The sequence below is a fragment of the Lepidochelys olivacea genome, assembly GCF_965140295.1.
Source record: "Lepidochelys olivacea isolate rLepOli2 genome assembly, chromosome: 7".
Lineage (NCBI taxonomy): Eukaryota > Metazoa > Chordata > Testudines > Cheloniidae > Lepidochelys > Lepidochelys olivacea.
In genome coordinates this window covers 80454708-80477444 of record NC_140417.1, presented here as the reverse complement: position 1 = coordinate 80477444, position 22737 = coordinate 80454708, and the positions used below count along the sequence as shown (strand labels likewise).

The 22737-nt window shown below is 38.7% G+C and overlaps 1 protein-coding gene across 1 annotated transcript in view; it reads left to right on the top strand.

Moving 5' to 3' along the window:
• The window catches only part of CTNNA3 (catenin alpha 3), a 928050-nt gene that overhangs the window by 825584 nt on the left and 79729 nt on the right, over positions 1 to 22737 (top strand). The window contains exons 14-15 of the mRNA XM_084634510.1: positions 2846 to 2938; positions 21270 to 21451. Of these exons, the coding sequence (XP_084490636.1) occupies positions 2846 to 2938; positions 21270 to 21451 (275 nt within the window). The remainder of the gene's footprint in view (positions 1 to 2845; positions 2939 to 21269; positions 21452 to 22737) is intronic.

The following is a 22737-nucleotide window of genomic DNA, read 5'->3' as shown; positions in this document are numbered from 1 at the left end:
TTTCTATAATTACAGTGCTCTCCAGCTCATTTTCACAGCCAATGTCTAATCCTGTACACTTCACAATCACATGAATTTCATGTTTTTATTTGCTTACACGGTTTCTTTGGACTGGTACCATAAAACAGCAAAACTTATCATTTGTTTTTTTGTTTTTTAGAGTTTTTCTGCAGCCACATCCATATTGTTTTATTTGCTGGATTATTTGGGGTATAATTCAGGATTTATGCACATGGCCTGAGTTACCTGGGTAGTAAACAAAGGATTGAGTAAAAGGACAAAGGGAGAAAAGTAGGGGTCTTCAGAGCAGGAGACTGAGTGGAGGGAGAGAGAGAGAGCCACAGTGGGAGTTTAAGGGATCTGGGACATATATAAAATGGCTACTACCATGTGGAGGTGAGCATTGTAATTACTGTTGCTCAGAAACTGATGTGTCCAAATCAGTTCCAAATTTGGGATTTTTACATCACTCTACAAAATGACAGCTCTGAGCAGGAGCAATCTGTTTTTGCACTAAAGATGGGCCGAAATCAGAACTCTAGTTCTGAGCATCCCCTGTATTTTCAGGGGTGAGGATATTGAGAACACAGGGAGAGAATTTGGGGGGCATTTTGAGAAAGGAGAGAGGGAAGGGAAATCACATTCTTTCCCAGCACATACAACAGCTGTAAACTGCCAGTGGTGCTGGAACAATTTGTATAATGGGGGTGCTGAGAGCCATTGAACCAAACTGTAAACCCTGTAAAAGATGGAAACCACTTCAAGCCTGGGGTGCAGCAGCAGCATTCCCAGCACCCCTACTTCCAACACTAGCACAGAAGCAGAGTCACACGGAACAAGAGGAGGATTTCTAGTTCCCTGCTTTGTACAAAAGAGCTTGATGTTTTACAGACAATTTGGGAAGTCTTTGAGGTGACATTTTAAGGAGCCAGGGCAGGGGAGAGTGTGCTTGCATAGTGTACGACTGAGGGGGCAGGGAAGAAGCAATTGTGCAGCCACATAATTCTGCAAGCAAATGCTTTGTTACCCAATAGCCCAGTCTAAACTTACTCTTCACTGCACGTAACTCCTGTGGAACCTGTTTCTTGGCATTACAGAGGGGCTGTGCGTTACTGTCCCATTGAGTGGTTGCTGGCTGAGGGATGAATCTGAATTACCTATATACATTGGTGGGCTCTACAATGAGAGGAAGATTGGTCCAGTGGTTGAGGTGCTAGCCTGCCACTCAGGAGACTTGAGTTCAGTTTCCAGATCTGTTACAGACTTCCTCTGTGACACTTAGCCTGTCTGTGCCCCCAGTTCCCCATCTGTAAAATAGGAATAATCATACTTCCCTACCTCACAGGTGTGTTAAGAGGATAAATAAATTAAAGCTTGCGAGGTACTCAGATATTAGTGCAAGCGTGACCATTAAGAGTGTAACATAGCTAGAATGAACTCTTTTTCACTCAGGAAAAAGACTTGGGTGTGCATTGTGGATATCTCTGCTATAAAAACTGCTTCTCAGGGTCCACCAATAGTTTAAAAAATTATTAAAAGGTAATGTTATTTTTATATATATATATACACATATACGCACTCAAAGCTACACTCTTACATGCAATATTCTGTTCAGTTCTGGCCACTCCATCTACAAAAGGATATGGTAGAAATACAGGAGTTCAAATATAGGCAACAAAAATTTTTAGATACATGAAAAGGCTTCCCAGTGAAAAGAAATTTAAAATATTGGGCCTATTTAGACTACAGGTGAGAAGAGTAAGAGGGAATCTGTAGCGATATACAAAATGAATCCTCTAGAAATGGCAAATTGAGGTCTCCTATTTGCCCTTTCTCATAATGCAGTAACTAGGAGACATTCAATAAAACCAAAAGACAACAAATTCAAAACTGATAAAAAGAAATGCTCTTTGTCACAGTGCATAATTAACCCATGGCACTTGGTATCTCTGAGGCCAAAAGTTCAATAGGATTCAAAAAGGGGTTGGACATTTAGTTAGATAATGAGAACATTCAGAGTTACATTAGATAGGATAATAATTTTTTTAAAAGAAAAATAAATTATACAAACCCTGATGTTTCTGGGCATAAGCCAAGCACTAATTGATGGGGGGGTTAGGAAGAAACTTCCTCTTTGGGCAAGTTATTTCACAATAGTCTACCTTCCTCTTAAGTACCTCATGTGGACACTGTTACTGACAGGTTACTGGGCTAGATGGGCCACTGGTCTGATCCAGTATGGCAATTCCTCTCCTCCTTGTGTAGCAATGGGTGGATGGCATAGATATTTCTTTGAAGTGAAGAGAAATTAAAATTTTTACTTTTTATTAATGAAAATGCTGGCTAAATCTCATCCATCTCTGATCATATAGGGGTTCCCTGTAATATATTCTTTCTAGTAGCAATAATGCCAGACTAGAATACATGTAAACACAGACAGTTTACTAAATGTCTTCTCCAAAATAGAACCCACGACCATAAAATGGCTATTATGATATAATCCAATTTTTTTCAGGCTATTTTTTTTTAACATTTACTAATAGCACAGCTCTGTTGGTCTTTTAAGTGGACACTTAGGACAGGTTTAATATATTTTTGATAGGTTTCAGAGTAACAGCCGTGTTAGTCTGTATTCGCAAAAAGAAAAGGAGTACTTGTGGCACCTTAGAGACTAACCAATTTATTTGAGCATGAGCTGTAGCTCACGAAAGCTCATGCTCAAATAAATTGGTTAGTCTCTAAGGTACCACAAGTACTCCTTTTCTTATATTTTTGATGTTTTCTAATATTACAGTTGCTAACTATAAAATGGAAAAACATCATTTTTGTCATACTTTTCTCTTAGACGCCAGAGGAATTGGAAGATATATCGGACCTTGAAGAAGACTACGATGCACACAGTCTTACCAGTGTTCAAACTGAAGGGAAAACTGACAGGGTATGTATCAGACTAGTTTAATAAAAAGCAGTTTGGAGAAGGTAACAAAAAAACCCTAACCTATTGTATTGCTGTTCCTGCGAAGCAATTTTATGTCAGGAAGTGAATCATCAGAATGTTGTTGCCCTCTTAATACATTTTTGAAAATATGCACGGGACTTAGAACTGAAATATATATGTATTTAAGTGACAAAGACAGACCTGATTAAGTTGTAAATATCCTTTGAAGATTTAAACCAGCCAGGCAACTTCTTACACATAAACACATACCTATGTAGAATTCAACTTGCTAAAGTTTAATAATCTTTGAGTTTGCCTAACCAAGGTTCGGTTAACCATGTATTTTGGCATTCCGGTTTTATTTGTGCTTTAAGTTTGTGATGCACTGTATCCAAAATATGACTTCTATATAGAACAAAAACAGCCCTGCAGCACAAAAAGGACTTGGTTAGAGGCTTAGCTGCACCAATGTGTGCATAATGGGATTACTTCCTGAGGAAGGAGAAAGTTCTTCGACAACTAATATAATACTATTATAACAGAAATAATAAATAGATCTAGTAAAAATAGTTATGAAACCTTTCCGTAATTTAAAAATGGATTTCACAAGAAAATTTACATTTTCCAGCAGTGTTTTTATTTTTTTGTTTTTGATAATCAAAAATATTTAGCCTTTTTATAAACATAAAAAATCAGTGAAAATTTTGAATGAAACAAGAAACAAAAAACAAAACAAAAAATACTGCATTTTCCACACAATTTTTAATACATTGTTTTTGACCAGCTTTAATTATAAATGAATATTTTTTAAAATAAATTTAAAAAATAAACTTTTGGGGCAGCATGCGGTCAAGTCAAGCTCTTAAACGTGATAATTAAGGATTAGATTACTCTCATTCACAAGTAGTCCAACTGTAAGTGTTTCACAATATAGTCATAAAGAGTTAATAATCATAGTTGTCATACAAATTTACTAGGAATTGTTTGAATTAATTCAGGTATAGTGGATAACTGGCTGCAAATCTACCTTTAAAAATTAGAAAACTATTGTTAATCTAGGAAAGTATTTACTAGGCCTGTGGTGAAAAAAGTTAAACTGACACTTTTTAAAAAAGAATTGCAGTGTTATTGGATGTATTTTTTCTTTCTAAGTAGAATACCAGTGCCTAATAAATGGTACCATTTTGCCTAGGTCTCATTGAGAGAACTGGATAAAGTTGGAGAAAAAGCTTTTCAGGAAAATACACATGAAAATTTTGGCCAGTTTGTTCAATGTGATTTTACTCCCCTTGAAATATTGATTTTCATTTTAGTAAAATTTTAAGATCTTGAACCTTTCTTTTTTTTTCTTTTTTTCTTTATTTTGGGGGGTGGGGGGTGAAGCAAGAGAAAACTCATCCCCTTAACACAAATTTTCATAACACTTGAGTAGGCGTTCCATCCGGGCACACCCCCGAGCCATACTTTCTGTCTGGATCTAAAAATCTCTTCAGTTTCTGTTTGGTGCGAAGGCGCTAGGGAGTGACTTCAGCTCCCATCACCAGGGTCTTCAGCCTCAACAATCTCTGCTTTTTAACTGACCAAGGCTAATTTCAGTTTGACCAAATCCTTTATCAGGGCAGCAGCATGCAATATTATGTAGCCCTTGGCAAATCACTACAAGGTGCCCTTCATCTAAATAGTATGGTTTTGCTTGTTTTTTGGAAAGCAACATTGCGGGACCAAAATGGCTTAATTCCCCAGGTTCAGTTACACGATAATTAATTATCAATTGATTCTTAAACCATAGTGTGAGAAATGTAACTACTGTGTGAAAGATTATCTCCTACAAAGTTATTACTCAATAAATACAGTTGGCAAGTAAGATATAACAGCTGCCCTTTTCAATCTAAATTATGCCTAGAAATTTTTACCATACTTCCTCCCTATTACAAGCTAAAAAATTCTATTGTAGCTAAGGAAAGCAAGGTCATTCTCTAAAATACTATCCACATGTTTTGTCTGTTAACAAAACAAACAAACAAAATACCTCAGACCAGTCCTTGAAGGTCTCAGGCTAACATAAATCTTGACATAAGCATTTTTAAATAAATGTTTAAAAACGTCCAGTTGTCAATAAGTCACAAATATGAGAAATAGTTGAGGTTTATTGGTTTGGGATGCGTTACTGCACTCAGACCCGACAGAGTCTAGGTGTGAAGTAGGTCTCTTTATAGGGTTAGTCATTAATTTCTGAAAAATTGCCACACTCCTTCCAGCATATCTTTCATTTTTTAAAAACAAATGCCCCAAATAATGCAAAAGCCATCTCCCATGGAGTGGTATTAAATCAAACTTTATACTATAGTGTGGAACAACAAAGACTGTCACAAAAATTGTGTAGCAAGCTTCAGTTATTCTAAATTAAGGGTGTGGAGAAAAAAATGTGAACTGAGAGGGGAGAAGACCAGTACACAAAATCTTTTTTTTATTGACCCTCCTTACACTTGATGTTTACCTGTATAAGAAAGAAGCAACCAAATATCTAAGCCTAGCTACAAATCAGAAGGTATGTCTATTGCAGGCTGTGATTGCCACTTGAGTAGACATAGATTAAAGCTAGCTCGGGTCCCAGAGCAGTGAAGCTGCAGCAGCTCATGCTCCAGCCCAGGCTAGGCACATGAGTAAATTGCCCAGGCGAGCTTTTACAGCTCATGCTAATGCACAGGCTCCTGTGGTTTCACTGCTCTGGGGCCCACCCAAGCAACCTAGCTCAGGTATGTCTACTGGAGCTGCAATCACATCCCATAACTGCAATATAGACCTACCCAGAGACTATTGGCAAACACTGTATCTCTAACCTGTATCTTTAAAAGACAGTTTACAGTGCAGTGATTGCGTTATAAGGACTCCATTACATGAGTTCAGAGTAGCTTTTGCTTACTCTTTGATCTCTTTCTGACTGATATTTCCACATTGAGAATTTGTTTTATATGTACATATTAGTCTCAAAATCAGTTGTCCTTGAGCATAACAGCAGTCCTGACTTGACTTGTGCATTCAAGAGAGCAATGATTTATTTTATGTAAATTCCTCCATGCCAGTCTGTGTGTTTCCACCAGCAAGCAGGCCCCTTTGAAATTACCTGTCTTATTTCACTTCTCTATTAATCATGTTGTATTTAATCAATAGGGTAGGAAAAAATCTGCTATACATCAGCCACTGTGACTGAAGCTGCATATTCACTAGCAAACAGTGCACGATGCAGAGTATTCAGAGTAGGGATAGACATCACTACAGCGAAAAGCTCTAATAAGGTCAAAATTGTGTCTTTCATTTCTCATCCTTGATAGATATGGAGACCTTATAAATGGTATTAGTTATTATTTGTAACTCTTTCAGAAACCAGGAGGAGAGAGTGGAGTTTAGTGTTGAGAGCAGGGGACTGGGTATTGACTTCTGGATTATATTCCTGACTCTGTCACAGACTCGTTATGTGGCCTTTGGAAAGTTATTGCACTCCTCTTTCCCTTCGCTCACCTATCTGTGAAATGAGTGGAGCAATACTCACAAGTACCTCAACAGGTTTTTCTGAGGTTTAATTTAACTTGGTAAAATGTTTTAAGATCTTTGAGAAATTACAGAAAATAATAACCATTAAATGTTTGTAAAAACAATTTTACACCCTTGAATGAAAGACATGGGGCCAGATCCTGAGCTGGTGTAGATTGGTACAGCTTCACTGAAGTCAATGGAACTATGCCAGTCCATTTCACATGAGCATCTGGTCCACCAGGCACAAAGTTGTCTTCTTATAGATCTATGGTTATCTGAATGAAAATTCTCAGTGCCTTGCAGTCATTTTTTTGGAAGAAATGCATGCCATCATGATCAGATACTGAGACTAATTATGTCATATATATAATGACAAAGAGAACACTCATATTTAAACATCTGTTATGAAGAGGCTAGGGAAGATAAAAGTACCTAATTTAATTTAAAAATTGTGATTTTATTCACATCAAAAATGCAGTGTTTCAGTGCACACAGAAATCATTTTACAAAAGACTGAAGCAAAAGTTATGCTTTCTCTCAGGTAACTCCATGCCCACTCTTAGTCTCAGAGTTTCTTTTACACTGCTTTCTTCTTGAATGCATTCAGATAGGGTGCTCCAGAGTCCACCTGTCTCTCTATATGAATTTGTCCTTTGTTTTGTTTGCACAGCCATTGGGAGCCAATGAAAAGTTAACGCATTGTGTGCAATATTGTGAATGAGAAAATCCATAAACTTTTTATTTGTTAGCTTGTTTCACATGTGAGATCTACATTCAATGTAAAGAATTGTGCCTATTTAAGGTTTACACATTCTTTTTAAATTAAAGTTTGTATTCATCTTTTAAATTACTATTATGTAACTGTAATAAAGGAAAAATAGACAAGCATTTATAAGATTTTTATTCATACAAAAAGCTTAAAAAAATCCAACCTGGACCAGAATTCCATTAAACATTTACCAAATGCAACAGAGATGATGGTGACGACAACAACAGAAAACATTGTGTAATTCAATGACAAAATCTAAAGGTACTTGCATCACGTTTTGACACACAAAGCAATAGCAACAATAGAAATCAATTTATCATTAAATATGTCAACTATTCATATTCAGGTAACAAAGAATTATCTAAAACATTCTTTATATAAAACATACATTGTTATTTTCATTTAGATGAGCTTTTTTTTTTTTGGCCCAACTGTGTTAATGGGAAGATTTTGGTATCTTCATAAGTAAAAAAAGTCATTAAAAAAACCCAAAAACCTGTCATAAGTTTAATTTTGCCAGAAGCAACACAGAATCTTGAAAGCGTAATGACAAGAATTCAGGGCATAGTGCCAATAACTTTCTTCTGTAATTTTAAGTACTTCTGCTAATAGTGGCTTTAATGTTTAATACAGAGCACAATAATCCCTATCAAGAACAATGATTCATCAGCAGTATCACATTTCCCTGCATAATTCATATGTTCTCATAATTTCAGTAAAGGAAGGGACTGGAGTTATTGGATGGCTCAGGGCATTAGCAATGTGATATGTAGCCTTTCATCTTCGGGTTTAAAATCTCGCCCAGGCTTGGCATTTTTAAAGGGTGCTATTATGTGGTAGCTGTTCAGTTTCCTGTGCAAAATGAGTTTGGTGACCTCAATCTGATTCTTTGTGGCTGGATACCTGCCTACATCATAAATAGTACAAAAGTTGTCACTTACTGGAATCCATCTTGGTGAGCTCAGCAGTTGAAAGAATGGGCAATGGTGGCATGGAAGCTAAACTAACTTCTCACTCCTGAAGTAAGTCTCCTCCAGGATAGGGCTGAATCACATTAGCAGGGCAGTATAAGGGAGATGGCTAAAATTAGATAAACAGAGTGTGCTAAGTTAAAAAGTAATGTGTAAAGTGGTGCAAGAATGGAATCCGTAATCGATGTCATGAACACACAGGGACATGAAGGAGGTTCAGGTTAAAATACTGTGATGGTTACTTATTTTAAACTTTCTTTTATTCTCACATTGGTTGTTTTTCTTTCCCCTCCCCTCATCATTTAAACCAAATTTCAGTGGAATATACTCATTAGGGCTGGTCAAAAAAATTCAATTTTAAGTTATTTTATTGAGAAACAGTATTTTGTCAATGATGACATTTTTGGCTTTTTCATTTTCTATGAAATTTCAAAATGAAAAATTTTGATTTTTTTTAAAAAGTGGGAAAACTGCTACTTTCTCTCCATTTATATTCCGTCTACCTCTGCAATGGAAAAAGTGGGGAAAGCTAAAAAGAGATGGGAAAAATACTTCCCCCACCAATTTTTTTAATACTCTAATATTCAGATACTTTTTTACACTCCAGTAATTACCAGCAAAATGAATTCAGAATGTACCAATCTTCATACCCATCTTCTGGGACTGTCAAAATATTCAGTTTTGTTCCAACACACAAAACACTTTTGACACAGAGTTTTAAAGGAAATTAATTATTACATGTTGAGAGAGATTCTGTCACTGTAAAAAGACCCCCAAAATAGATATTTAAGATGATATTGCAAGAAGCAGAAAACTCAACATGCTTACAAAGGGGAAATGGTTCAACTTGCCACATTCCTTGTAAAGCTGTCCAAGTGTGCGGCACTTCTTCTTTTCCTGCTCTTGCTGGCTCCCACATTAAATGCATCTTACTATGGATATGGAAGCCTGACCACCTGTCTCCTTTGCTGTAGTCTCACTGGATATAATTCTGGGGGAGTTGTGCCTCTTGTGACTTTCATCCTTTCTCTTGAGGCTTCTGCTGCATGCCACATGTCTAAGCATCTGTCTAATTCAAGATCACCTTCCTGGAACAGCTGCTCCTGTAGGTGGTGATCCTAACTGCTGCAGAGTATCCTCGTCCCAAATTAAGGAGTCTGTCAAGTCCCCAGAATTACAGGTAGCAGTCAGTATGTCTCAGGGGTCTGTCCCCTCCCCTTTGGAGTGGTCTGTAATGAAAACTATGTTTCATTCCATAGTTTTATTCCACTTTGGGAGGCAATAGGTCTCCTATGACTGCTGTGAGGATTGAGGCAGTGGTGAGGTGGTGCCTTGTTTCCAGTAAAGTAAAAAATACTGTTTTACTTTCCAGCTGTTGTTGTTCTCCTGTATGGCCAAGTCTGTGTATAGCTCGAACTCCTCCTTCTACCAGGTCCATTGCTGGGCTAAGACTGTGCCTGCAAAGTCCACTGGGGAGGCTACAGAACAAGTTGCATTGCTCATGCTGTCAGCTCCTGCACTTAAAAGAACTCAAAACTCAGATTCTGCCACCATGTTTCATTAGCAAAGAGTGAAGCTAACTGCACATTATGTTAAACAAGGGGAACTTTATTAAAAGCTGTGTGCTGCTCTGTCCATTTTGCTTCCAGCATAACTACCCATGTTCTGTGTTCCCCTAGTGCCCAGTCAATAACCATCCCTCCCCTCTAACTCTAGTTACAACCGATGAAAATACACTCTGTACTCTTTCTTCTATGAATTCTTGAATCTTCAGATTTCTATGTAGTATTTCTTTGTCAAAAAACCTTATGGCTGTACACATACTAGAAAAAATAAGACTTTTAATTAAGAGATAGCGGACAGGACTTTTGTTATCTGTTATAAGAGCAATCCCTTGCCACACTGTGTACTATGCTCAGAAAAATATTCACTAGAGTCTTGCATACAAAACACATATCTGTGTTAGTAACCTTTACCAAATACATACCTGTGTACTTGGTAAGCTGTGCATATCTGAAAAACCTACTTTTGAATGCAGCCAAATTTATGGTCATACATCTAGGAAGAAAGAATGTAACTTACAATTAGAGCTGGTTAGAACTTTTTTGCCTAAATATTTGGTTTTACTGAAGTGTTTTGCACAGATGAACCACTTTCCACAGAATTTTCATCAGAGAGAGAGAGAGAGACTGACTCTATTGATGAGAGGCTAGGGTACTGGGCTGGGATATGGGAGATCCTGCTATGCATGATATAGAATGACCTGGGATAAAAAACTCTGCTCTGAGTCAGGGAGACCAGGGACTTGAATCTCCCATATCCCAGGGCAACACCCTAACCACTAAGCTATGGACACACATGTTTTTGAGAAAACATTTGAAAGGTTTGGTTTTTTTTCCACAGAGGAGTGAAAACAAATTGTGAAACTTCAAAAGTTGCCACAAAATGGAATTGCTGTCCTCTGATCTGCATGAATTAAAGTACAGATTACACGCTGTGTCCTGAAAAGCAATGGCTTTGGAAAGTAGTCATACACTGTGTGAATCTATGACACCAAACTGATCTGAAACTTAAAGATGGTCAGATTCAATGAAAGCCTAGTTTTATTTGTCATATGCCAGTTTGCCCATCCCTAGTATTATGACTAATGAGGTGGATAACAATAAGGCTAAACCTCTCAGAAGTCAGCAGATAATACCCTCTTTGAAGTTACCCAAATATCACAGAAAAACAGGCTAACCAATATATTTAACTGAGTTTTATTTTAAAAAAATATTTTCTTTTGTAAAAGAACCAAAATGTGAGCAAGATGGTTCCCCATCACCACTCTCAACTTCCTAACACCATTATCTTTTTACTGTAGTGAAGAAGTTTGCAACTATTTGTGCTTGTTATGGAAGTAATAAAAACTTGCTTTCATTTGTTGGGCAAAATAAATCTGCACTTTCATCACAGCAGATTTTAAATTTAAATCGTTATTTCACATTTACCTTTACATTGTATCTCGATGCAAAATCACACCTGTCATAAATATAAAGGAAGGGTAAACCCCTTTAAAATCCCTCCTGGCCAGAGGAAAAATCTCTCACCTGTAAAGGGTTAAGAAGCTTAAGGTAACCTCGCTGGCACCTGACCAAAATGACCAATGAGGAGACAAGATACTTTCAAAAGCTGGGAGGAGGGAGAGAAACAAAGGGTCTGTGTGTCTGTCTATATGCTGCTTTTGCTGGGGATTGACCAGGAATAGAGTCTTAGAACTTTAGTAAGTAATCTAGCTAGGTATGTGTTAGATTATGATTTCTTTAAATGGCTGAGAAAAGAATTGTGCTGAATAGAATGACTATTTCTGTCTGTGTGTCTTTTTTGTAACATAAGGTTTTGCCTAGAGGGATTCTCTATGTTTTGAATCTAATTACCCTGTAAGGTTTCTACCATCCTGATTTTACAGGGGTGATTCCTTTACTTCTGTCTACTTCTGTTTCTATTAAAAGTCTTCTTGTAAGAAAACTGAATGCTTTTTCATTGTTCTCAGATCCAAGGTTTGGGTCTGTGGTCACCTATGCAAATTGGTGAGGATTTTTACCAAACCTTTCCCAGGAAGTGGGGTGCAAGGGTTGGGAGGATTTTGGGGGGTAAGACGTGTCCAAACTACGTTTCCCAGTAAACCCAGTTAGAGTTTGGTGGTGGCAGTGGATATTCCAAAGACAAAGGGTAAAATTAATTTCTACCTTGGGGAAGTTTTAACCTAAGCTGGTAAAGGTAAGCTTAGGAGGTTTTCATGCCGGTCCCCACATCTGTACCCTAGAGTTCAGAGTAGGGGAGGAACCTTGACAACACCACACTTAAAAAGCTGTGGATGTAATTTTGGGTTTGTTGCTACATATGTTTTCAGTGCAGTATCAGAGAGCTTAAAGAAAAATCAAGGTCAGCGGGATAGCATTTTATGATTTTCCTTGGTCACTTCGTTCCAGTGAATAAATTGTCATATTCCACTTGGAAAACGTTACTCTGAATGCACAAGCAAAACATCATACCTCATGGTTCTCCTATTAAAATCTCCTCTTTTTTATGGTTGCTAAACATGGCTCTCCATTCCTAGACTCAAACATTATTAAAACTGTGGGCTGGGAGTGTTAGACCTCTCCATCAGCTGATAGAAGATAAGAAATATGATAGTTACATATTTGCTATGTCAAATGGACAGTACTCTCCTGCTTTTGATCCCTTTTCCCTCTTTACCCCTTGCTCTCCTTTCTTTCCATTTAATTTCTTGCATTATTTTCAGTTAGTAGAGCTCCCCAGTCACAAACAAACACCAAGTTCCTCAGTTACAAAGATCTTATCATGATTTTGATCTGCCCGTATATTTGGTCAGTTTCATGCTTTTTTACATTTTAAAACAAACATTGAAAATACTACATAAAATTGTCAGTTACACTTTCTAATTTGGTGCCTGTAATTACACCATGGATATGCTTTATGAAACCTATAATTGCTAGTAATTCATATAACTAGGAAAATTAACTGTGTGACAGAGTAATCACAGTGTAAATAAAATCTACGTCATGTATGTGGATTCCAAAAGTACATGAATTACTTATAAAACCAAAAGGATAATATAAGTAATTCAGCCACCTTCTTAACCTTCCAGTTATATGAATTAGTGGTAATTTGTTATAAACAAGAATAACCACAGTGTAATTATATTGTAATTGCAGTGTAACCACAGTTTTGTAATAACTGTCACCATATTAGAAGATAGATCCATTACTTAAATGTGAGTGACTATGCAATAGCTACACCACATCATTCACTTTGAGAGAAGGGAAGGTTAGTAGTGGGATGAAAGGGATCTATGAGCTCAGAACCATGGAGGCCAAAGTTCTGCAAGGATTCTTGGACCTCAGGGTATCTGTGTAGAGTGCCTGTCCTGCTGCTTGCTTTCCAGTAACACCTCCAGGACAATATTCTTTTCTTTTAATTATTTTTATAATAGTCTAAGAACCACTTGTTTTTTCAACCTATGATGATATTGACTTAGATCCTCGGCTGCAGCTGAAGGAGTGCTCGGTACAGTTTAGGAAAGTGATGCAAAATTGGCTTTAAGCCTGCCTTTTGTATCCACAAGCTTTGGGTCATCCTGGCATTAGTCCAGTCACCTAAAGGCTGCTCCAGTTACGCTGACTTCCAATGGTTCTGAGAAACCTTTATGGCAGCCAGGGATCATAACAGGACTAGGCTGGATATGCCCCTCTGTACTGGTCACAGGCACGGGAGGGAGCACGGGAGTATCTATGGTGCGTCTCATCTACCCTTTTAATAGCTGAATTCATGCTTAAAAGTGCTTTGTGCCAGTGGAGCAATGCAAAATGGCTTGCATACGCCAGAGTGTCCAGCTCATTGATTTGAGTTTTTGACTGGCTGTAATAATTTCACAGAGAATTTCAGGGTAATTTTTTGCAAGAATCTGATTCCTATGCAAAAACCTTACCCAGAAATAATGTAAAAGAAATTATTTTGTAATGGGTTTGGCATGCAGGCATCCAACACATCATTTTGGTAATGATGTTCTCAGTATGCATGGGACTATTTGGTCCTTCACTGTTTTCAGCTGATTCAGTTCAAAAATTATTCACATCAAGGCCAGCCAGCCTGCAGAAGTCATATTGTTCTCTTTAAAATCAGTGTTTGAGTTACTTTAATTCTGAAGGGAAGGGTAACTCATACAACTGTCTTTCCTTATCTTGGAATGGTTTTTATACCTGATAAACATGCATACTGTATCCAATGGCTGGAGTATTTTCCCATTTTGGCTGTGATAATGTAGACCTGGCGTGTTGGGCTGAGTCCATAAACTTATAAAACAATTAAGAAACCAAAGTGTTATAAGTGAGAGCATGGTGAGAGTACCACTTCCCCATCTTTTGGAGATAATCTAATTTCTGGTCTGAATATGGTATATTTTAAAAATGATTTCCAATTGACACTTTGATAATCAATTTATCATTTAAAATACTGGCTCAATTGACAGTACAGAAATTTTTGTTTTGACTTGTAGTTAAGAGTTTCCAATTCTATAGAATAGACATCAGGGAGACTCCCTGAGAGGTCAAGAACTCCAATGCCTGGCTACATTATATGATTTAAATCTTTAAAAAAAGGGAAGAAGGAGGATCCTGGGAACTACAGGCCAGTCAGCCTCACCTCAGTCCCCGGAAAAATCATGGAGCAGGTCCTCAAAGAATCAATGCTGAAGCACTTACATGAGAGGAAAGTGATCAGGAACAGTCAGCATGGATTCACTAAGGGAAGGTCATGCCTGACTAATCTAATTGCCTTCTATGATGAGATTACTGGTTCTGTGGATGAAGGGAAAGCAGTGGATGTATTGTTTCTTGACTTTAGCAAAGCTTTTGACACGGTCTCCCACAGTATTCTTGTCAGCAAGTTAAAGAAGTATGGGCTGGATGAATGCACTATAAGGTGGGTAGAAAGTTTGGCTAGATTGTCGGGCTCAACGGGTAGTGATCAATTGCTCCATGTCTAGTTGGCAGCTGGTGTCAAGTGGAGTGCCCCAGGGGTCAGTCCTGGGGCCGGTTTTGTTCAATATCTTCATAAATGATCTGGAGGATGGTGTGGATTGCACCCTCAGCAAATTTGCGGATGATACTAAACTGGGAGGAGTGGTAGATACGCTGGAGGGGAGGGATAGGATACAGAGGAACCTAGACAAATTGGAGGATTGGGCCAAAATAAATCTGATGAGATTCAATAAGGATAAGTGCAAGGTTCTGCACTTAGGACGGAAGAACCCAATGCACAGCTACAGACTAGGGACCGAATGGCTAGGCAGCAGTTCTGCGGAAAAGGACCTAGGGGTGACAGTGGACGAGAAGCTGGATATGAGTCAGCAGTGTGCCCTTGTTGCCAAGAAGGCCAATGGCATTTTGGGATGTATAAGTAGGGGCATAGCGAGCAGATCGAGGGACGTGATCATCCCCCTCTATTTGACATTGGTGAGGTCTCATCTGGAGTACTGTGTCCAGTTTTGGGCCCCACACTACAAGAAGGATGTGGAAAAATTGGAAAGCGTCCAGCGGAGGGCAACAAAAATTATTTGGGGACTGGAACAAATGAGTTATGAGGAGAGGCTGAGGGAACTGGGATTGTTTAGTCTGCAGAAGAGAAGAATGAGGGGGGATTTGATAGCTGCTTTCAACTACCTGAGAGGTGGTTCCAGAGAGGATGGTTCTAGACTATTCTCAGTGGTAGAAGAGGACAGGACAAGGAGTAATGGTCTCAAGTTGCAGTGGGGGAGGTTTAGGTTGGATATTAGGAAAAACTTTTTCACTAGGAGGGTGGTGAAACACTGGAATGCGTTACCTAGGGAGGTGGTAGAATCTCCTTCCTTAGAAGTTTTTAAGGTCAGGCTTGACAAAGCCCTGGCTGGGATGATTTAATTGGGGATTGGTCCTGCTTTGAGCAGGGGGTTGGACTAGATGACCTCCTGAGGTCCCTTCCAACCCTGATATTCTATGATTCTATGATTTATGAACAGCAAGGATCTATGCTAGTGAGAAAGACCGATAGTAGCTGCCTTCCATATCTATTGCCAGTTTGGGATGTAAGCATCTGAGTCATTGGCTTTAAAACTGAGGAACTCTCTAAATGTCTGCATCTGTGGTATCTATTTTGTACTGAATTCAATTTTTTACTGAAGTTGGATAAAACTCACTGAAGTTGGATAGAATAACCAGAATTCAAGATTGGAGGAAGCCTGCTTTCTGTTCCAGCTAAACTAATCTGCACAATTTTAAATAACTTACTCAACATAGCTGTAGATTTCTTTTCATCAGACTGGTAACTGAACCATGTCTGCATTTGTGTTTCCTTCATTCTGACAGCAGTCGTTAAAATTATTCCTATTTAGTTGATGTAAGTTGTCCTGCATTTTCTGGTGGAAATGAAATGCAGTATTTTCTGATAAGGAAAAAAAAAAATCACTTCGTGACGCAATCCATAGCAGTTTATGGGGTTTTCTGGTACTACAAACTTCAGATCTTGCAGCCAATATTCATCATTTATCAGATTAATGACTTTTTATTTAAAATGTATTTTAGAATAATATGTGTGGGGAGCACATTTTCAATATTTTTGTGAGTCCCACATAAGTAAGGTAACTTTTCACCTTACATATTTTTTAACAAATTCCATAGATGTTAATTTTCAGGTGACACTGGACACATTTGGAATGTTTGCACTGGCTTGAAACCCAGGGGAAGAGTGGGGGGAATAGCACAGTGCCACTACTTCCCCCTCCTTCTGGAGCTGGGAAGTGGATGGGTCCTTGGCTTTACCTCTTCCTAATGCTCCAGCAAGTATTGCTGAGTCAGCAGGGCAGGGGAGGTAATCTACTTCTGATACTGACTCATGGTAGGTTATTTTCCCTGTGAAGCAAGGTGGAACCTGGGGTCACATTGTGACTCTGAGTTACAGTCAGTTCCCTGCTGTGCTCCTGGGCCAGTTCAATTACATGCTGAATGTTACTTGGGGCAGATTGCTAACTGACAATCTTGCTCATAAAGGGGGGGGGGTAGCCCTTAAAAGCTTCTAACTGCCAGCACTCTGCGTTACCAGGAGATGTTAAAAATGAAATCAACCAAATGCAATCAAATCAAGATTTATTTTAATGAAACAACTATAGGAGTGGCAGTCTTTCTCTCACAGGATATTGGGCAGTTCAAGCAATCTAAGAATCCCTTTTCCAGAGAATTCTTTAAAAGGAGTTTACGCTATATTTCTGGGTGTGGTGATGGCTGTAGGACATACATTAATATCCCTTCAGGAAGAAAAGAAACCTTTAAAGATTTAAGTCACCATTTAAATATATAAAATGCTCAGAATTTTCCATACTGTAAAAGTTAAATACAGGAACATGGGGAATCAACATAGATCCCTTGTGTTCAGACTCAATGGCCCAGATATAAAAACATACCCCGACACCTTCCCCATCCTACAAGATAAACCCTACTGGACTAAAACTGCCAGCTGGGTTCCCTCACAACATTTAGCCCCCTTTTCTGTTTTCAAATTGTCAGCACACAGTCATTTGTACATATTTATTCTCAATTTGTATCTGATTAAATGCTTTGTCTGGAACACTTCTAGCCAATGGATTTAGGGTTGCCAACACTCCAGATTTGTCCAGGAGTCTCCAGGAATTAAAGATTAATCTTTAATTAAAGATGATGTCATGTGATGAAACCTCCAGGAAAACATCCAACAAAAATTGGCAACCCTAAATGGATTGTTTGTGAACTACTCACTCTGGCCCCATCCTGCAATCAAGTATATGATGGTTATTCCTCTGCCCAGCCAGAGCCCCAAGACTGTTTATTTGAGTATGCAATATTTATGATTTGCTGCTCAAGGCATTAATCTGGTTACCTAAGTCACATGCTAGTGTCTGTTTTTTTTTTTTAAATCCTGATCGGATTAATTAATTTTTTCTAAATAGGATAAGGGCCTAAATGAATTATTGGATCTCAGTTCTTAAGATGAAGGTTGGGGAGCATTTTAGGGAGAGAGAGAGAGAGAGAGAAATGGCAGGTGGCAAGCCAGTGTGGAGAATTCTAGGACATTTAAACCTTTTCTTTTACTCTTTTCAACAAGAAAGAGGATTACATTTTGCTGTGTATATGTATCCCTTATTTTAAAAGACTGGACTCCTTCATGATTTCGGAAGAAAGACACATAAGTCATATTCACTAGCGGCTTTTTATCCATTTTTTCTCCTGTCACATTCACACTCAGTAATTTGTATGTAGTTGCACAATCCTAATTGCACGTAGGCGCAGTCAGCTCTCTGTGTGTATTTTTTTATTTGATTGTCTCAATGCCTAAGCTCTCTAGCTACAGAGGTAACATGGGCAACTGCATCCGATGAAGTGAGCTGTAGCTCACGAAAGCTTATGCTCAGATAAATGTGTTGGTCTCTAAGGTGCCACAAGTACTCCTTTTCTTTTTGCGAATACAGACTAACACGGCTGCTACTCTGAAAAATGGGCAACTGTGGTATATTTTCCATCTCTCATACAACATTATTTCATATAAGAATATTGTGACATTCTGAGGGCCTTTGACAGTTGCCCTGAGGTTCATCAGCAGCTATGACTCTAATATTAGCCAGTGCATTCCACTGATCTTTCTATTGGAGAAAAATGTGAACTCTCTGCATGGTATGATCAGGCAAACGACAACAAAGGTCTAGAACTGCCCTCAAAAGTGCTGTGTGTTGCCTCAGATGAATACATACTCAAGGACATTATACTTTTGGCTTTTTTTTGTTCATGGACCCAGGATTTAAAGAGGCCATTGGCGCTTACCTCCTCAGGCAGATAGAGACATTAACAAATGGGAGCATAAGTTTATTGGCTTGATGGCTGTGTGCATTTGCAGGGGCCTGATCCAAACCTGCTACTGTACTTCTCTCGGAGGAGGATGTGGCAGATCAGATTGTGGAGAGTGTTCCTTTTGGAACAGTCTGGAGGACTTTTGGCTTGTCCTCATTGTCTCTAAGCTCCAAGTGGATTCATCCAGTGTTAGGACCACAAAGATAATGGATGAGATAGAGTATGAGTATTGGTCTCAATAGTAGGCAAGTGGTACTAGGGCCAGGCAGCATGTCATAATTATTTCTCTTTACCCACTGTTTTATTGTTATTGAGCTTAATTATGTTACAATTCTTTTCATCTGCATCTCTGTATGAATGTATAATCGACAAAAGGGGTGGGTGGGAGAATCTCCATTTTCCGATGCATTTCTTCATCCTTCATTTCTTTTGCTGCATGTGGAAAAATTGCTTTGTATTCCCTTGAGCCTCTGTACTTTGCTGTTGAAAAGACCAACATACTTGCCTAAGTTACTAGACCACACTGGGACTGAAGCTAAGCAGAAAAGAGCTCCTGGAGCAACTGGCAGCTATGACTTCCGCTCTCTGTGATGATGATACTTTTCTGCCGCTGGTCTAAGTTTATGAGAGAATCCTGTAATATGGTTTGTGGCTTCTGATTAGTTTGTGTAGCAATGTATGACGAGGATAACAATGCTGTGGTTTCTGCTTTTCTTGCTACTTGCAGGGCTCTAGATTTGAGTTGCTGGGCCTTGCTTTGTATAAAAGGATGTCCCCACATCTTTCAAAAACTAAGGATGGAAACGAAGCCTACAAGAGCAAAAATAGTTAATTTGGTCAGATGAGTATCACATTATGAGTGTGACACAGATGAGTATCACAGTACATCCATACGGTAGCATGTGCACACGTTCTCTCTCAGTGAGAAGAAATTCTGGTGGCAGAACCAGTTAAATGGGGGGGGAAGGAAGAATTGAATAGTAGAGCTTCCTCCAACTCAGTTTTACAGGGCCCTGTCCAGCTTTGAACCACAAATAGCTTTCAAAATAGCTGCAAGTGCATTTCTGGTGTGAATACAATCATAGATATATATTAGTAGCGCCCTACCAAATTCACGGTCCATTTTGGTTAATGTCATGGTCATAGGATTTAAAAAATCATAAATTTCATGATTTCAGCTATTTAAATCTTAAATTTCACAGTGTTGTAGTTGTAGGGATCCTGACCCGAAAAGGAAATGGGGCGGGGAGTCACAAGGTTATGGGGGGGGGGAGGCTTGCGGTACTGCTACCCTTACTTCTGCGCTGTTGCTGGCGGCGGTGCTGCCTTCAGAGCTGGGCAGGGGAGAGCGGTGGCTGCTGGCTGGAAGCCCAGTTCCGAAGGCAGAGCCACCGCCAGCAATAGTGCAGAAATAAGGATGGCACGGTATGGTGGTTGCCACCTTTACGTCTGCGCTGCTGCCTGCAGAGCTGGGCCCTCAGTCAGAAGTCGCCACTCTCTGGCTGTCTAGCTCTGAAGGCAGCAGCAAGGGTGGCATGGCATGGTATTGCCACAGTTACTTCTGTGCTGCTGCTGGCAGGGCGCTGCCTTCCAATCTGGGTGCCTGGCCAATAGCCGACGCTCTCTGGTCATCCATCTCTCAAGGCACCACAGAAATAAGGGTGGCAATACCGTGACCCCCCTAAAATAACTTTGCGACCCCCCTGCAACTCCCTTTTGGGTCAGGAACCCCAATTTGAGAAACGCTGGTCTCTTTGCCCCCCCCCCCCCCCCGTGAAATCTGTATAGTATAAGGTAAAAGCACAGAAAAGACCAGATTTTATGGGTGGAGACCAGATTTCACAATCTGTGACATGTTTTTCATGGCTGTGAATTTGGCAGGGCGCTATATGTTGGTATTCAGGATGCTTTTGTGTTTGAATATTCTGGTGAAGAAAAAATCATTTGCGTAAAAGTTTGCAGAAAAAATGAGTAAAAAGGGCCACAAACTAGGGCAAAGCAGAATAGTGGGCTTTATTTACAAGAATGATTAGCAATTTGTTTCTGCATTCACCCAGATCACCTTCATATTCAAGAAGACATCAGCATCTTCAGAGTTCTGCATATGTGGGTTTGATGGGTTTTTTTTACTATTATTCTCATAGGTACAATAATTAATATTTTAGTCCTTTTAGATGTAGCTTGCGCTCAGAGTTTTGTTATTTGAGCTGACTGGCGATTCTGATATGCTTCTCATCATGAATTTCTTAATGGAGATGAGAACTGACCATAGAATGGAAGTTGACTTTTCCCATTGTTAGAATCCCTGCAGAAAAGTTCCAAAGACAATTGATGATTACCGTTAAAAAATAAGAGGCGTCATCTTTGGTTAGAAGGTGAGTATTGGAGATGGACTTGAACTTCAAAGCATGAATTTGATTTGGATCTACTCAAAATTCAGGAGTATTACATTTCAGAATTTCACTTCATATTGTTCTAGAGATAAGGCCCAGTTATGAAATTGAAAGGTGTTCAGATTGGAGGTGTTGGTTCGGGCCCATGTATATTTAAAACATATATTTAGTAATGTCCAGTGATTTTGACAAAAAGAAATTACTCTTAGAAACAGACGTGCATTTTGCAAATCAAATTATCTTATGTTTCAGGCTAAGATGACTCAGCTGCCAGAGGCTGAAAAAGAAAAGATAGCTGAGCAAGTGGCTGACTTCAAGAAAGTCAAAAGGAAGCTTGATGCAGAGATTGAAATATGGGATGACACCAGCAATGACATCATAGTTTTGGCTAAGAGGATGTGTGTGATTATGATGGAGATGACAGACTTCACAAGGTAATTATGCGGAAAATGATCTTCAATATTTATAAGTGTTAGGGGCCATTGTCACGTTGGTAAAATGAGAAATCCTAGGAGTTTACAATGGCAGGTGACAAAATCTTTATAAAACTAATTGGCAAAGCTGATATAATGGAGGTTTAAAGAATTAGATGTGAAAAGCTGAAACACCAGAAGGGATGTTCAAAGTTTTGCACTCTGTTTATCCTTGAAAGAAAAAACATGATGCCTATCTCTGTCCTCATTTTGATTTATTTTTTCCCACATTTCACTCAGGGATGTTGATCCAGTTGATCCTCTTAGCATTTTAACTTCTTTTCTTTCTTGCTTGCTTTCAGTGAAAGGAATAAACTGATGTAAAGTAATTTAAGTTCTCTAGTCTTTTGCAACGTGTACCATAGCATGCTGTCAAACATACAGTACACAGCAGACATGCATACAACATGTACTGTACATTGCAAATGACAAGGAAGTAGACACTTGGACTGATACATATCTAACTTCACATTTCTTTTGATTACTTACATTGAGTTACCTTAGCTCTTTGCAGTATATGTTATGCTGTATTATATAGTATAAAAACATTCTGCCGTACTGCAGACAGTTTTAAAGGTAGGCATTTCTCTCTGGTGTTGTTAGTAACTGATCACACTACTACATGAAACAGTCTCTGTTTTAGAATTCTATTCTGTCTTGCATTGACTATATGTATATTAACGCTCATTAGGCACAATGATATCAAGGGGAGGTTCATTGTTTGTTATGTGTGTTTATTAATAAAATACTTGTGGATATGTCAAATGTTCCACCATTTCTCCTGGGAACTTCATGCCCTATATGGGGTGAATACCATCAGATACCACTGGGTTCCTTTAAAAAAAGACAATCCTTTCCTGTAAGGCAAGGGGAAAATTTAAGGCACCAGGGGCTAGATCCTTACCTGATGTAACTTGATTTAGTTTCATTGGGGTCAACAAAGCTGAACCAATTTACACCAGCTGAGGATCTGGCCCCAAGCTTGTTCCTGTGGAAAGACAGTTTCTATATTTCCTCATGCCAGCAGTTCTCAAATTCTTCATAATTTGGAATTCCTGAAACTCAATGCTTTTTAACTTTATTTTATGAGCATATCTTGCATAATGATATATTACACTTCTATAAAATAAAAAGATGTACTGTAAAGATGGAGATATGTCATACACTTTCACAATTAAAAACTCTCATGCTGCATCTCTCTCACCAAAATACATGAATTAACGGATTTAGAAATAGGCTCCATTAAT